At 48.2% G+C, this 16,064-nt stretch overlaps 1 protein-coding gene across 1 annotated transcript; it reads left to right on the plus strand.

The window, feature by feature from the left end:
* The first annotated feature begins 4,754 nt into the window (after positions 1 to 4,754).
* Positions 4,755 to 16,001, plus strand: IBA57 (iron-sulfur cluster assembly factor IBA57). Its single transcript, XM_059838215.1, has 4 exons — positions 4,755 to 5,082; positions 6,438 to 6,769; positions 9,200 to 9,591; positions 15,827 to 16,001. Exons 1-3 carry the CDS (start codon positions 4,832 to 4,834, stop codon positions 9,589 to 9,591), a joined length of 975 nt encoding a protein of 324 aa, XP_059694198.1. The 5' UTR covers positions 4,755 to 4,831; the 3' UTR covers positions 15,827 to 16,001.
* Positions 16,002 to 16,064: the final 63 nt, after the last annotated feature.

Consider the following 16,064-nt stretch of genomic DNA (forward strand, 5'->3'; position numbering starts at 1 on the left):
TGGAGAAACTGAGATACATGAAGCTACAAAGTGAAATAGAAATATAGATTTGGAATATAGATTTTAGCTTTTAGTAGAAACTTACACTAAGTGCCTTGATCTAAAAAGCTGGAGCAGAGAGCAGAGGCCTTTTTGCTCATAGGCACAATTCTACCATAGTGGTGGTATTTCTACAAGGTTACCCTGGCCCAGACAAAATGCAAGCTTAGCTCTTACCTACTCAAAATCCCACTCAATTATTACTGTTTCACTACTGCTACCATACCAAAAATAACAATATATCTCCTTAGAACTCTCACCTTCGAAAGAGCTTAAAAGAATATAAAATAAAGAGTTTACATATAAAGACAACACAACAACCTGTTCCTTTTTACTCTCAGCTAGAGTAAAACACCCATCACAAAGCCACACCAGGGAAATGCAGGAAGAGCTGTCCCTTCCCCCCAGTCCCCCCAGCAGGAATCACAGAGCCCTTAACTAAGGTTGGAAAAGCCCTCTGAGTTTGAGTCCAACCGTGAACGCAGCACCACAAGCACCAAACCCTGTCCCCAGGTGCCACATCCTCACGGTTTTTAAACATTTCCAGGGGTGGTGATCCCACCACTTCCCTGGGCAGCCTGTTCCAATGCCTGGCCACTCTTTCAGTGAAGAAATTTTCCCTAATATCCAATCCAAACCTCATCCAGTCCAACTGCAGGCTGTTTCCTGTGTCACTTGTTCCCTGGGAGAAGAGAGTGGTGATCACCCTCTTTTCAGAGCAGCCTTTTGGATGCACAAACTCACTTCCTCCAGGCTCAGCTTCCACTTTGCTCTATTCCTGCCTGTTGTACTTGCAATTCCCCCCTGTCAGCAGTGATTTTGCATTGCCCAGGCTGCCACAATCCCTCTCCAAGGCTGTGGGATATTGTCCCAGAAGAGCTGCTATGGTTTCCCACAGCCCTGTGTCCCAGCTGCCTGTGGCTGACCTTCCAGAATATTTCATGCACAGGGGTTGGGAGGAATAATTGCAGCTCACGTGGGTGTTGTGCTTAAAACCCCGAGAAAAAGCTGGAGAAAATGAGTTTATTATGGCAGCATTCCCCTGCAGGGCTGACTGCAGAGGTTATCCCTGGTCAGGATGAGTTATTGACAGTTAAATCCCCCTCTCAAGTGGGAGCCTCGGGCTGTCCAGGCAGTGGTAGAGCAGAGAGTGGAAATCTGAAGGAGCAGGAGGCTGCTGGCAGCTTGTGCAAGCACCCAGGGGCTGCTGAGGGACAGGGAGGGAACCTCTGTCCTTTGTCAGCACCTTGTGAGCTGTGGGAAAGGATGCTGAGCCACCCTGACACATCTCACTAGCTGAGAGGTGGGGATTTGTGTCCTGTCACCCTGTGCCACCAGCTCTGCTTCCACAGACACCCCCAGAAATCACAAAGCTGGTGGGGGTGATCCATCAGGGGCAATATCAGAATGCCAGAATGGTTTGGGTTGGAAATGAACTTAAAGATCACCTTGTTCCAAGCCTCTGCCACAGGCAGGGACACCTCCCACTAGAGGTTTCCCACTAGATGTGAAATTCTAGTGGATTCCCACTAGAATTTGACACCTCCCAGTAGAAATTAAAGTCATGGAAGCTGTGGGAATTGTGTTGTCCCTCTCACCCAAGGCTTCAGGCCCCCCATTTTGAGTGAAGACAGGCACACACTCACTGAGGGCTGGCACAAACCTTCCCAGGGCTCTCAGTGACACTATGGATTGTCTCAAACCATCCCCTGAGCTCATTTAATGCACCAAACTGGCAGAGTTGTAGTTTCTGACACTGAAATTTTTCAATATGACTTTATTAGCCAAAAGATTCTGGACTCAAAATGCATTTCTCCATGTAATAATTCCATGCATTTTTGCATGTAATAACTGAATAACTCCACGAGAAAAGAAAAGCAAACCCAGAGAGAAGGGAACAGAAGCAGTAGGAAGTGGTAAAACAAAGAAAGACTCAAACTGGCTGCCTGACTGTTTCTCATTTTCACTTTGATTCCCCTTGCTGCCCTTTCAAATATCTCTGTGGGGTTTGATACAGCACACCTGTGGTGGTTGGGAATGCAGGGAAATGGCAAAGGGCTGCCTGTGGGATGGCCACTGACCATCCCACAGCTTGGTGGGTGAAGCAGGGATGTGGAACAGGTCAAAAACCCACAAATGTGGCTCTAGATGTGCCTCCATGGTGCCTGTTGGACTCTGGAGTTCCAGCCCAGCTGTGCTTCCAGGTTTGTGACTTTCCCCTTTCTCCTTCAAAAAGCAAACCCAGCTCCTGCTCTGGGCACATTCCCATTTCCAGGGAGAGAAAAGAACCACCCTGGGCATCAGCTCTCTGCTCCTCCAGCTGGCCCAGAGCCAGGCAGGTTTGCCCAGCCCCATTTTGGACACACAGCTGGTGCCAGCAGGCAGGCAGGGCACAATCAGGTGCCAAGGTCACCTCGAGTCACCTCTGCCCACACCTTTATTTCTCCAGCTGCAGGGCCAGCCCCAAATTCCAGCGGGGAATGAATTCCAGGGTGAACACCCCACATGTCTCAGTGCTGTCAGGGCACACTGGGGGATGTGTGATAAGGTTATCACTGTGGGGCACAAGGGGACAGCCCAGCCCTGCATCAACTCAGCACATTTGCAGCTCCTGGAAAATTAGCCTCCCTTCACTCAGGGGTTTAGGACGGGTGGGTTTGTGCTGGAGCTGCCTGTCCTGGAGGTTTTAGTGGAGTCACTGGGGCCAGGAGGCTCCCCCTGCCCAGAGAGCTGCTGGTGCTCGCAGAGGGAAGGGGCAGGATGGGCTCAAACCAAGCAGCAGCCACTGGAAAACCAGAGGGAAACAGCACTTCAGCTCCATGGTTTAACTGGGGGGCTTAACAAAGGGATTCCCCATCCCTGGAAATATTCAGGATCAGTTTGGGCTGAGCAACCTGATGGACTGAACTTGCCCCTAATGGAATGAACATCCCCCTGATGGATTGAACATCCCCCTGATGGACTGAACATCCCCCTGATGGATTGAACATCCACCAGACGGAATGAACCTGTCCTTGATGGATTGAACATGCCCCTGATGGATTGAACCTGCCCCTGATGGACTGAACCTCTCCCTGATGGATTGAACCTGCCCCTGATGGACTGAACATCCCCCTGATGGACTGAACGTGCCCCTGATGGACTGAACATCCCCCTGATGGACTGAACCTGTCCTTGATGGACTGAACCTGCCCCTGGTGGATTGAACATGCCCCTGATGGACTGAACATGCCCCTGATGGACTGAACCTGTCCTTGATGGACTGAACCTGCCCCTGATGGATTGAACCTGTCCTTGATGGACTGAACCTGCCCCTGATGGATTGAACCTGTCCTTGATGGACTGAACCTGCCCCTGATGGATTGAACATCCCCCTGATGGACTGAACATGCCCCCAGATGGACTGAACCTGCCCCTGATGGATTGAACCTGTCCTTGATGGACTGAACCTGCCCCTGATGGACTGAACCTGCCCCTGATGGACTGAACCTGCCCCTGATGGACTGAACCTGTCCCTGATGGACTGAACCTGTCCCTGATGGACTGAACATGCCTCCAGATGGACTGAACCTGCCCCTGATGGATTGAACCTGTCCTTGATGGACTGAACCTGCCCCTGATGGACTGAACCTGCCCCTGATGGACTGAACCTGCCCCTGATGGACTGAACCTGTCCCTGATGGATTGAACCTGTCCTTGATGGACTGAACCTACCCCTGATGGATTGAACATGCCCCTAATGGATTGAACATCCCCCTGATCCCATGCAAGGGACACATGTGCAGCTTCTTTGTACCTGTCCTGGACAGCCCAGGCTGTCTGATGGCAGCGATACAGGGGAGCAAAGGGAACCATGGGGAGAACAGAGGACATCTCACTAAAGCTTTTCTCAATATTCACACAACAGTTATCTTTTAATTGCGAGAGCAAATCGTCTCATTATCCATCTATAACACGGAGAGCTGGGCTGGGCAGTCCCCGACGGCGCCCACACCCGAACCGCGGGACGTGGGAGCGCTCTGGGCTGTTCCCCCGCTGTTCCATGGCCGGGGACCCCGGAGAGGTTCCAAAATTCCTCCTTAGGGACCGCGGGGAGCGCTCTGGGCTGTTCCCCCGCTGTTCCATGGCCAGGGTTCCCAAATTCCTCCTTTGGGACCGCGGGGAGCGCTCTGGGCTGTTCCCCCCCTGTTCCATGGCCGGGGACCCCGGGGAGGGCCGGGGAGGTTCCCAAATTCCTCCTTTGGGACCGCGGGGAGCGCTCTGGGCTGTTCCCCCGCTGTTCCATGGCCGGGGTTCCCAAATTCCTCCTTTGGGACCGCGGGGAGCGCTCTGGGCTGTTCCCCCGCTGTTCCATGGCCGGGGGTCCCAAATTCCTCCTTAGGGACCGCGGGGAGCGCTCTGGGCTGTTCCCCCGCTGTTCCATGGCCGGGGGTCCCAAATTCCTCCTTTGGGATCGCGGGGAGCGCTCTGGGCTGTTCCCCCGCTGTTCCATGGCCGAGGGGGTTCCCAAATTCCTCCTTTGGGATCGCGGGCAGCGCCCGGCGCCTCTCGGCACCGGAGGCGTGGCCAAACACAGGGGGCGTGGCTATGAAGGAGTGGGCATGGCCAGAACATCGGCTGAGTCTATTGGAGGGGCGTGGTCTATGGGGAAAGAGGGCGTGGTTACCGGAAAAGGGGCGGTCCCGCGGCGCCCCGGCCCCGCCAGCAGGTGTCGCCCTCCCGGCGGACACACACAAGATGGCGGCGGCGGCGGCGGCGGGCGGCGGTGGGGGCACTCGGTGACGGCGCGGCCATGTTGGTGAGGGCAATAACGGCGCCCGGGCTGCGCCGGTGGTGCCGGGGCCAGCGGGGCGCGGCCGCCGCCTGTTTCCCTCTGGGCCGGGCGCTGCTGGGCGTGAGGGGCGCCGAGGCCGCCGCCTTCCTGCAGGGGCTGCTCACCAATGACGTCACGCAACTGGTGTCGGAGGGCGACGCCCCCCCCGCGCTGTACGCGCACGCGCTGAACGTGCAGGGCCGCTGCCTGTATGACGTCATCTTGTACAGGTGAGACCAAGCGGCGCAGCGGGGGGTGGTTGGGAGAGACCATTGCAGGGTGGCGGGGGGTGGCTCCTGACATTTCTGGCTTAAATGTCAAAATGTCAAAATTAACATGCATAAAAGCGCTTCCTCCGTGGGTGTTGCCGTCACTCGGTGCAGCTTCTGTGGAACACCGCAGCAGAGAAGTGTGATGGGTGCGATATCCCCACGCGTTGATGTTGGCTCTGCTCTGGAGCCCTGCTGTGAGGGCTGGGGTGTTCTCCTGGAGAGGAGAGAGCTCCAGAGAGAGCTCAGAGCCCCTTCCAGCGGCACAGATGGGATTTTGGGAAGGAATTCTTCCCTGTGAGGGTGCTGAGGTCCTGGCACAGGGTGCCCAGAGAAGCTGTGGCTGCCCCTGGATCTCTGGAAGTGCCCAAGGCCAGGCTGGATGGGGCTTGGAGCAGCCTGGGATGTTGGAAGGTGTCCCTGCCATGGCAGGGGTGGCACTGGGTGGGCTTTAAGGTCCCTTCCAACCCAAATCCATCCTGGGATTGTGTGACAGTGGAAGGCACAGCTGAATGAAGCTTCTCCTCCAGCTATGTCCAGTTCTGGCCCCTCAGTTTAGGAAGGACATTGAGATGCTTGAGCGTGTCCAGAGGAGGCAATGAGGCTGTGAGGGGCTGGGAACACAAACCCTGAGAGGAACGTTTGAAGGAGCTGGGGCTGTTTAGCCTGGAGAAGAGAAGGCTCAGAGGTGACCTTATTGCTCTCTACACCTTCTGAAGGGAGGTTGGAGACAGGTGGGGTCGGTCTCTGACAGAACCAGAGGACACAGTCTCCAGCTATGTCAGGGAAGTTATAGGTTGGATATTAGGAAAAGATTTTCACCAAAAGAATAGTAAAGGACTGGAATGCTCTTCCCAGGGAGGTGGTAGAATCACCATCTCTGGATGTGTTTAAAAAAAGACTGGACATGGCACTTGGTGCTATGGTCTAGTTGAGGTGTTAGGGCACAGGTTGGACTCAATGATCTTGGAGGTCTCTTCCAACCTCATCATTCTGTGATTCTGTGAAATTCCCTTCCCTGTAGGAAAGAACAGAGAATTCCACATGGGCAGAACTGTTTCTGCCCCCAGGAGAAGTGAGGGCAGTGTTTGCTAGGGAAGCCACAGCAGGTGGCTGAAACAGCTCAGGTATTTCTCTGTGGGCACCTGGGTGCTGCTCCCTCTGTGCCATCCAGAAATCTGCACAGAAATTTCTGTGCAAATCCAGAAATCCCTCTGTGGATTTCCACCAGGATCCAAATAAATACCCAATTTTGGCTCCTGCTGCTGTGGGGGTTTGTCTTCCTGACCTTGGGGGTGTGATTTTTTTTTTTTTAGGCTCCACAGGAACACAGCAGAGGAGCCTCACATCCTGCTGGAGTGTGACAGCAGCATGCTGGACTCCATCCAGAAACACCTGAAACTCTACAAGATCCGCAGGAAAGTCACCATCACCCCCTGCCCCGACCTCTCCCTGTGGGCTGTCATCCCTGGGGACACCAGTTCCCTCCCAAAATGTGCAGACCAGGCTCTGCTCCTAACCCCTGACCCCAGGGCAGAAGTCATGGGCTGGAGACTGATTGCAAAGAAAGGAGCAAATCTGTCAGAGATTATCCCTGGGAGCCAAGTTGGAGACGTGCAGGATTACCACAGGCACAGGTATAAACAAGGTAAAGCCAAGCCCTGTTTTGCACTACGGGTTTTGGGAGTCCATGTGCTGATTTAAGGCAGTAATAAGTTATAAACCTTTAATTCTCATGTTTTAATGCATTTAATTTGTTCATTAATAGATGTATTAATTGCTGCTTTGAGTGTTAAAGGCTGCTGGTAGTTATACTTCTGTCTGGTGGCAATGTTTGGGTATAATTTTCTCTTACTCAGATTATGGGGATTGGTCAGGAATGCTAAAAGAAAGCCAGGATTATTAATTTTCTTAGAGAGAAGCTTCAGTGATTGGAGTAATTTTGATTATTTTGGGATGATGCACAGCCCAGGCATTTGCTTGTTGCTGAGGAAGGAAAAGGAAACACCCAGACTTGGCTTCCTAAGAACGTTGTGTCTGGATTTGCTGAGTTAATTCCAAGGTCAGAGAGACTGGACAGGGATCTCAGTCCTGGGAGCCCCAGTGCCTTTGATTTTAGTGTGTCCATGCTGATAAAGGATTAAATTAATTGGGAAAGAGGGAAAGATGATGGTCCTGTGCTGAAACTGGGATCCCTTTGGTTGGAAAATCAAACTGAGAATGAGCCAAACAATTCAGAGCACAAATCCAATGAGGAGCAGCATTTACCTAGATACCTCAGGTTTTAACTTCTATATTTTCACATTCTGTGCTGCTTTAGTGTGTGGGTCTGAGCTTCACACCAGGGCATGGTGAGCTCTGTGCACAGAGCAGGGAGACCAAACAATTCCTGCTCCAGCTGGGCACCAAGGACAAATGAGCCAAATCTCAGCCCAGGAGCACAAACCCCGTGGGCTGGAGAGAGAAAAACGAGCAGGGTGGGAGTGCCTGGGCTAAAGCTGGGCTGGGACAATGAACTGCAAGGTGCAAATGGAGCAGAGCTGATCCCAGGGAGAGACCCCGGGAGTGCTCGTGCATTTTGGGGCCATTTTGGGTCATCTTGGGTGCAGCCCTGGCTGGGCTCTGGTGCTGCCCAAGGTGCATCCATGGAGGAGATCCTTGGAATCAATCCCTGCTTTATTCTTTCTATTCTTTATTATTTCTATTCTGAAATATGAGTCTCTTCAAGCCAGGTCTCATAAGCTCTTGGAGGTCTATTTCACACCCAAGATAGCTCAGCTACCTTAGAAGGGATAAAATCAGCAGGATGGCTTCTGTGGTAGTGTTGGAAACAAAAAGGTTTTAATTAAAGGCAAAATAACAAAACTCTTTACAGAGAAAAACAGAGCCAGGTGCAGGAGTTCCTTGCTCCTGGTAAAACACCTCAGAAAAGTGATTAGTTTCTCTTCTTTTTCTAGTAAATTGCTGTAGTGGTTTGACGCTCCCAAAAAACTCCCTTCCTTTTCAAACCAGGACACTTGCTTAGGTGGGACTTTTTGGCTCCTGTCCAATGAGCTATCCTTAAGTTGGAGGTGAAGTCCCCCAAGCCTATGAGATGTTTTTTTCACCTAATCATGTGACATTGTTCACAGGGGTCCCAGGATGAGGGAAGAGACAAAAAAGTTGACTCTGTCTTCAGAGGGCTTGGTTTATTATTTTATTATATATATTATGTTAAAACTATACTAAAAGAACAGAAGAAAGTATTTCATCAGAAGGCTTAGTGAAGAATAGAAAAGGAATGAATAACAAAGGTTTGTGTCTGACCGAGACAGTCTGGACAGCTGGACTGGGATTGGCCATTAATTAGAAACAACCAGATGAGACCAATCACAGATCCACCTGTTGCATTCCACAGCAGCAGATAATTATTGTTTACAGTTTGTTCCTGAGGCCTCTCAGCAGCTCAGGAGGAAAAAATCCTAAGGAAAGGATTTTTCATAGAACATGTGGGTGACATAATTGAGCAGAGAAAATGGCACCGTTAGGTCGGACATGACACCCACCCACACCCACACATGTGATCAGGGTCTAAGAAGAAAAAACTTTTTATTCTGCGTGTTCCCCAGCTTTTATACTCTTAACAAAGCATGATCTCAAGTCATTAACTACATCACAATAACTTATTCTATTCATTGGTGCAAAGCAATTAACGTCAATATAATTGGCAAAAGTTTTACAGAAATGTAGTAAGGCACCTATACACATCTACTCATGCACGTGGTCTAGCTTACAAAAATTCACATGTATCTTTTCTAATCTGTTTCCATGCTGACAGCCTTGTCTTCTTCCTTGCTATGGATTCACTCAAAAATCATCAATTGTTATTTCTTCTGTTAACTCAGCTTTGCTTGCAGACCAGCTGTCAAGCCCCTCCATGCTAAACTTCTGGGCTTATTTCCTTTTTAAGGGGAAAAAGGTTAGTTTTGTCACTCCATCAACAGGGGGGGCACATTGCTACACTATTCTAGCTCAGTCCAGCCTCTGTTCTAGATCATCCTTCTCAAGGCACCAACCTGCTGCTTTGTTCTCACCCTAGGAATCCCTGAAGGGGTGAAGGATCTCCCCCCTGGAGTCGCCCTGCCCCTGGAATCCAACCTGGCCTTCATGAACGGCATCAGCTTCACCAAGGGCTGCTACATCGGCCAGGAGCTGACGGCCAGGACGCACCACATGGGCGTGATCCGCAAGCGCCTGCTGCCCGTCACCTTCCCGGGGCCCCTTCCCCCTGCTGGCATCCCTGAGGGGGCCGAGATCCTCACCCAGGCAGGAAAACGTGCTGGAAAGTTCCGTGCTGGAGGAGGAGAGCTGGGCATAGCCCTGCTGAGGCTGGCTCACCTCCACGAGCCGCTCTGCATCCCCCTGGCAGGGGACAGGGTGGAGCTCAGGGCCACCACACCCGAGTGGTGGCCAAAAGCTGCTGCTAAGTAGGTGAGGGAGCAGCTTAGGGAGAGGTTGGGGTGGGTTGGGAATTGGGGGATGCTGCTGTTCTGTGGGGAGGGTCCTGCAGGATTCCTCACAGCGAGAACCCAAAGCTGTGGCAGATCACTGGGTTGGATCTGCTGTGGAGAGAAAAAATCCAGGGAATTGCAGCTTTCCCTGAGAGTAATCCCCACTTTTTTAGGGGTGCCTTTTTGGGATCCTGTGCATTTAGGGGGTGCCCTGTGTTGTTGGGTTGGATTCTGGATGGATCTCCAGGCCAACACTCACTCCCTCTGACTGTGCTCTCCCAAGCAGTGGGATCAGGAGTTTCCCTGTTCCATGCACTGATTTTTTCAGTTCAGAATAACCATTCTGAGGTATTATAATTTTATTGGTTCACAATAACCATTCTGAGCTATTATAATTCTGTTGGTTTTTTTGAGTGGAGATCATGCTGCTCTTATTAAGATGTATTCTCAGGCTGAAGTTTTTTGCTGCAAATTGCTCCTTGCATTGAGCTTCTTCAACTTGCTGATGGGGCTGGTGTTTCTTCCCACCACTGGAATTGTGTTCAGGAAGAGGAACACCTTGTGCTTCATGTGTCAGACCTTGATTTTAACTCATCCCAGCTGGGGAAAAAAGGTCTCAAGCCTCCTGTCCTGTCTCCTGCTTTGGTGCCAGTGGAGGGAGCAGAGCCAGTTCCTGACTCCCTTCACTCAAACCATTTTTTAGGAGAGGAAAGGGATATTTTCAGTGCCACATGTGCTGGCTTGGCCTGGCCTTGCTGAGGGAGGATTTTCACCATGTTCTGGCTCTTTCTGTGCCCCTCACCCTGTCCCTGCTGCCACCTGCAGCTGGGGTTTTCTCCATCCATCAGCCCCAGGGTTTTCAGAGCAGCCCAATGCCTGGGCATTTCTTTGCTTCATTTTTTCTGGCTGCCAACACCCCTCTGCTTCCTCAATTTTTCTTCTTGCTGCAACATATTCCTCTCTTTTTCCAAAGCCAGCCTGCTCTGTGCCTCCTGACCCTGTCAAACTGCAGTGATTTATAGGAACCCTTTTTATTTTTGTATTGTAATCAATCCATTGCACAATGAGAGAGCTGTCCAGGTGAGATCCCATTTTGTCCAAAACAAAACCAAAAAAGCCTTTGCATGAATATTTGTAACAAAACCCATCCCAAATCACATTCTGCCTCTGTTTCAGTGTTACTGTGAATGGAATTTGTCTGTAAAAAAAAGCTTATATTGATTAAAATTCTATGGTTGCTGTAAAATGATGCTGTGGAATACCTCATTAATTATTGCCTCTGATTTAAATGGGACTCATCTGAAAGAGAAGATGCCTTTTTTTTTTTTTGCTTGGTGTGAAGACATAAAACAGAATAAATGCATTTTCAGGTTGCTTGCTGACAAGAGCCATGCCTTATCCTGATGGTCAGGTGTGGGATTGGTATCAGAGTCTTTCTGCTGAGAAAATAAATGAAATTGGACCCTTCAGAGGGCACAAAGATGAGGCTGTGCTGCCCAGCTCAGCCTGAAGCAGCCTTTCCTCTCTGCCACCCATTGTGCAAAGGCTGCTCAGAATGGTTTTATTGTCCTGGGGTGAGCAGAGCCTGGACAAACACTGAATAAATTCCTCTGTTTGGGGAAGCCCTGCATCTTTTCTGCCTCAGACACATGTTTCTTTTGTCTTCTTCACAATGTTTGAAAGGTTTTTGTTGGTGCCAGCAGCTGCAGGTGACACAAGGTTAGACATGAGAAGGTGGTGCTGGGGTGAAGAGGTGTTTGATTCTGGAAAACAAAAAAAATGAGGTAGAAATGGAGGGGATGGATGGAGGATAACTCAATCCATGTTATCCTTAATTTTTTATTCTCCCTCATAGTCTTCTCCACCTTTAATGATTGGAGCCAGGTGAATTTGGGGCTGGAGGGTGCAAGAGTTGATTTTGCAGGGATTTTGCCTCCCTGAGAGCCCTGGAGTTATTAAGGCTGGAAAAGACCTCTTGGATCATCACCTCCTACCATTAACATCACTTCCAAATCCACGACTAATCCACATCCCCAAGTGCCACATCCACCCCGTTTTTGGCCACTTTCAGGGATGGTGACTCCACCACTTCTCTTGGCAGCCTGTTCAGGGTTTGACCTTTCCAGTGAGGAAATTGGAAGGTAGGATGGCTCTGCAGGGAGACCTGGAATGGTTGGAGGGATGGGCAGAGTCCAATAAGATGAAGTTGAATAAGTCCAAGTGCCCAGTCCTGCATTTTGGCCTCAACAACCCCTGCAGTGCTCTAGGCTGGGGACAGTGTGGCTGGACAGTGGCACAAAGGGACCTGGGGGCACTGGTCAGCAGGGACTGACCATGAGCCAGCAGAGTGCCCTGGTGGCCAAGAAGGCCAATGGCTCCTGGTCTGGGTCAGCAATGGAGTGGCCAACAGGGGCAGGGAGGTCATTCTGCCCTGCCCTGGGCACTGCTGGGGTCACACCTGGAGTGCTGTGCCCAGCTCTGGGCCCTCAGCTTGGGAAGGACCTTGGGACACTGAGCACATCCAGAGGGGACAGCGGGGCTGGAGAGGGGCTGGGAACACAAACCCTGAGAGGAGCCCCTGAGGGAGCTGGGGGTGCTCAGCCTGGAGAAAAGGAGACTCAGGGGTGCCCCCATCACTCTCACAGCTCCTGAAAGGTGCCTGTGCTCAGCTGGGGCTGGGCTCTGTCTGCAGCAGCACTGACACAACCAGAGCTCACAGCCTCCAGCTGCACCCAGGGAAATACAGGTTGGTGTGGGAACCCAGGGCACCGGGAATATTTCTGTGTCTGCTCTGGGGTGCCCTGACCCCCAGGGCAGCACTGACTCTGACCCTCACTCATGGAGAAAGTTTCCCAGACTCCAAGATAGACTGGAACCCACACAAGTGTGAAATAGATGATAGAGAGCAGTGCAGGTGTGTCACTGGGTGAGAAATTGAGGGTTTGGGATTTTTAGGATGTTGTGGATGGAAGCAAGATGGAGGGCACAGGGTGTCATCCTGGGTTTCTTCTTCATCCTTCTTCTTCCTCCTTCTCCATGGGTTTGGGTGGCATTTTGTAGTTGGGCAGACAAGTCTGCACTGGGGGCTCTGTGGGATCAGTTATGGGGGTAAAAGGGAAAATAATCCAAGTGTCAGCTCTTCATTGGATAGTTTAGTCTTAAAAGGCCTTGGAACAAGAGATTGTGGCCATTTTGTGCCTTCTGATGAAAAGCTGCTGAACTCCCAGCAGTGAGACTGTGTTACTGATAAGAAATAATAAACACCTGAGTGTGACCATGAACTGCTGTCTCAGTGCCTTCAGTCCAGACCCAGAGAAACCCACAGCTGGAACCACCACAGGTTGGATGTCAGGAGAAAGTTTTTTCCCAGAAAGAGTGATAAAGTTCTGGAATGGCTGCCCGGGGAGGTGGTGGAGTCCCCATCCCTGGGTGTGTTTAACAAAGCCTGGATGTGGCACTGGGTGCCAGGGTTCAGTTGAGGTGTTGGGGCTGGGTTGGACTGGATGGTCTTGAAGGTCTCTTCCAACCTGGTCATTCTGGGAATTCTGTGAAATTTTTCCTGAGCACCAACACAGTGCACAAGGGGGGATCTCAGGTGACCTGGTCTGCTTCCAGCCTCAACCCAAACAGCTGGAAAATGTGGGGCCCTTCCTGATCCTCTTTTTCTGTGAGTCTCCACTTGCTGCCTCAGTTTCCTCGTCCTCTGCCTCAGTGATGCTTTCTAAGGGAAAAGAGTGGAGTAAACACTTGGAATAATCTGAAATCCCAGTGGGATAAAACAGGAGTCACTGGCAGAGATTGTGGAGGGGAATACATGAAATGGTTGCTTTAGGAAAAAAATGTCCTCTTTTTTTCTGCCTTTATTTATTTTTTTTTTTCATTTTCTAGGACCAGTGCTTGTCTTCATTGCTGCATTTTTTTTACCTTCTCTGTCATAGTAAAATGCCAAAAAGAATTTGTCTTGGTGTGGTAAAGAGTCCAGAAAAATTACTGCTTATACTTCAGTCTACTCTATTTTATATAAATAGGAATACAAATAGAAATAAGAATATATATAATAAAACATATATATGTTTTATTTTTTTATATATATATTCTACTATATGTTATATATATTCTATATATAATTCCATATATATTCTATATTCTATCTATATATAGAGAGATTTATATTCTATATATATAAAATATATAACATATAGATAGATAGATACTCTACTATTTATAATATATATTCAATATATTCTATAGATATATCTATAAAATATATATGTTCTACTATGTATTCTATATAGAGACATATATTTTCTCTATATATTCTATATATATTCTATATGTTCTACATTATATCTATACATAGAAATATATATTTTCTATTTATATATCTAGAAATACATATAATATAACATATATAGATATTTATATTCTACTATATATATTCTATATATTCCATATATATATTCTATATATATTCTACTATATATTCTCTCTATATTCTATAGTATATCTATCCATATATATATATTTATATATATACATACATATATGTATTCTATTGCAGGTTGTTAAACCACTGTTATTCCATATCAAAAATATAATTACTCTTAGGGATTCACACTGCTGTGCACAGGTTTTGGGTGAGCATCTTCACTCTGGATGACTTTAAGAAGCCCTCACCAATATTTGTAGCTTAAATCAATATTTGGATGGTTTTTCCTGCTGCTGAGGCAGTACTGAGCCCTTTCAGGCCTTCAGGGTGTCCAAAAACTGCCCAGATGAGAGCCTCAAATTGGATTTATTCCTCATGGGCTGCCTTGGTGCTGCTTTTCCAGGAGATTCAATTTCTCCAGGCTTTTCAGGGCTGGAAAATTTGGCAGCTTTCATCCCCTTTTCCTCACAATCCTGCTGAAACCACTCTCTGCATGGCCATTGTGGCACTTTGGATGTTATTTTGAGAGGAGGGTGTAGCTCCTGCTACTTCTAATTATTTCATAGTTTTGGGAGCACAGTTTCTGCTGGATAGGAACAAAGACAAATTTTACCTTTAAATTCTTTTTTCCCAACCCCTTCCCTGTGTGGTATTTGGCTTTTTTAAACTGTGAACCCTTCAAGGAAAAGTCTTGGGTTTTTTTTTTGCTGTAACCCCTGTTCTTGAGCCAGCAGAAATAATTTCTGCCTAAAGTGTTTTTGTGGATTTGTGTCTGGATTTCCTCTCTTTCCCTCTGTCCATCCAGGCCAAAGGAGTGTGGAATTCTGCTGTCTGCTCCCACCACTAAAATCAGAGTTTGTGCTTCAGTGCTCTGCTGCCATAACTCTGGAAATATTTGGGTTTTCTCTGTTTTCCTCCCTCCCTGCCTGAGATTTTTGATCTTTCAGGGTTTTGAGGGAAAAAAAAAAAAAAGAAAAAAGTAGAAATGAATAGAAATATTCTTGTTTCAGTTTTAGATATTATTTTATTCTCCAGTTGTGCTGGCTTGGCAGCTGGAAGCTGTCTGGGCATGTCACTGGAAGTTTTGGGACAAACCAGAGGGGGAACTGTAACTCAGCAAAAAAAATGTTGGGTTTTTAGAGCTGATCTCATTTCCTACTTATTGCTGTGTCAGAAAAGCTGAAGGGAAAAAATTTAATATTTGGAGAAGGTTGTGTGCTGTGTGCCACTCTCATTCTCTTTTATTAGAGCAGTTTTATTCAAATTTTGGTGTTTAGCTTAAATAAATGCATGTCAAAGGTAGTTCTTGTAATTTTTTTGGATGGGATTTTGTGGTTTTTCTTTTTAAATTTAGTGGGAATTTAGCACTTTCTCTTTTTTCCAGTCTCAAGATTAATAATTCCTGACTGATGATGGACTCCACTTCCCAGCAACCCAACTAAATTGCATTTTAACTGGGTTTTGTGTCATTTTCTTCAGAAAGATGAAGATAGATCCATTTGCCATTCCCATTGTCTCTGGATACGTTTATTTGCTGAAACTACATTTGGTTTTTTGGGTTTTTTTGGTAGGGCTAAAAATAGATTGATCTGAGGGGATGGTCAGGATTTGTAATCTCAGGCAAAGAATTGTGGGAAAACCATGATTTTATTAAGGAAGAAAAGTGTGTAAAAGGTGATAAAAATGCAGCTGTCACTGAGAACTTTGATAAAGGGGAAAATGCCAATCAGCTTAGCATGGAAGGAAGCCTTCACTTAAAATAAACTTCATTTTAAACTCTTTTTAGTGCTACTTTCAGTGGGGACACAGGAACAGAAGTGCCACCACCACCAAAACCACGTGAATTCCAGTGAATTATTTGAGATGCCAAACCCCCAGAGATACAAGAGGTGTACAATCCTTTTACTGTGAAATATGATGTCATTGTCAATTTCTGTGTCTATTAAAGCAATTAAAATTTCCCTAGTGGGCTGTGCTTCCTGATTACAGCTTAAATGGGTTTGAAATATTCAATTATATAGTTT

This window comes from Haemorhous mexicanus, chromosome 1, assembly GCF_027477595.1.
Source record: "Haemorhous mexicanus isolate bHaeMex1 chromosome 1, bHaeMex1.pri, whole genome shotgun sequence".
Taxonomy (NCBI): Eukaryota; Metazoa; Chordata; class Aves; order Passeriformes; family Fringillidae; genus Haemorhous; species Haemorhous mexicanus.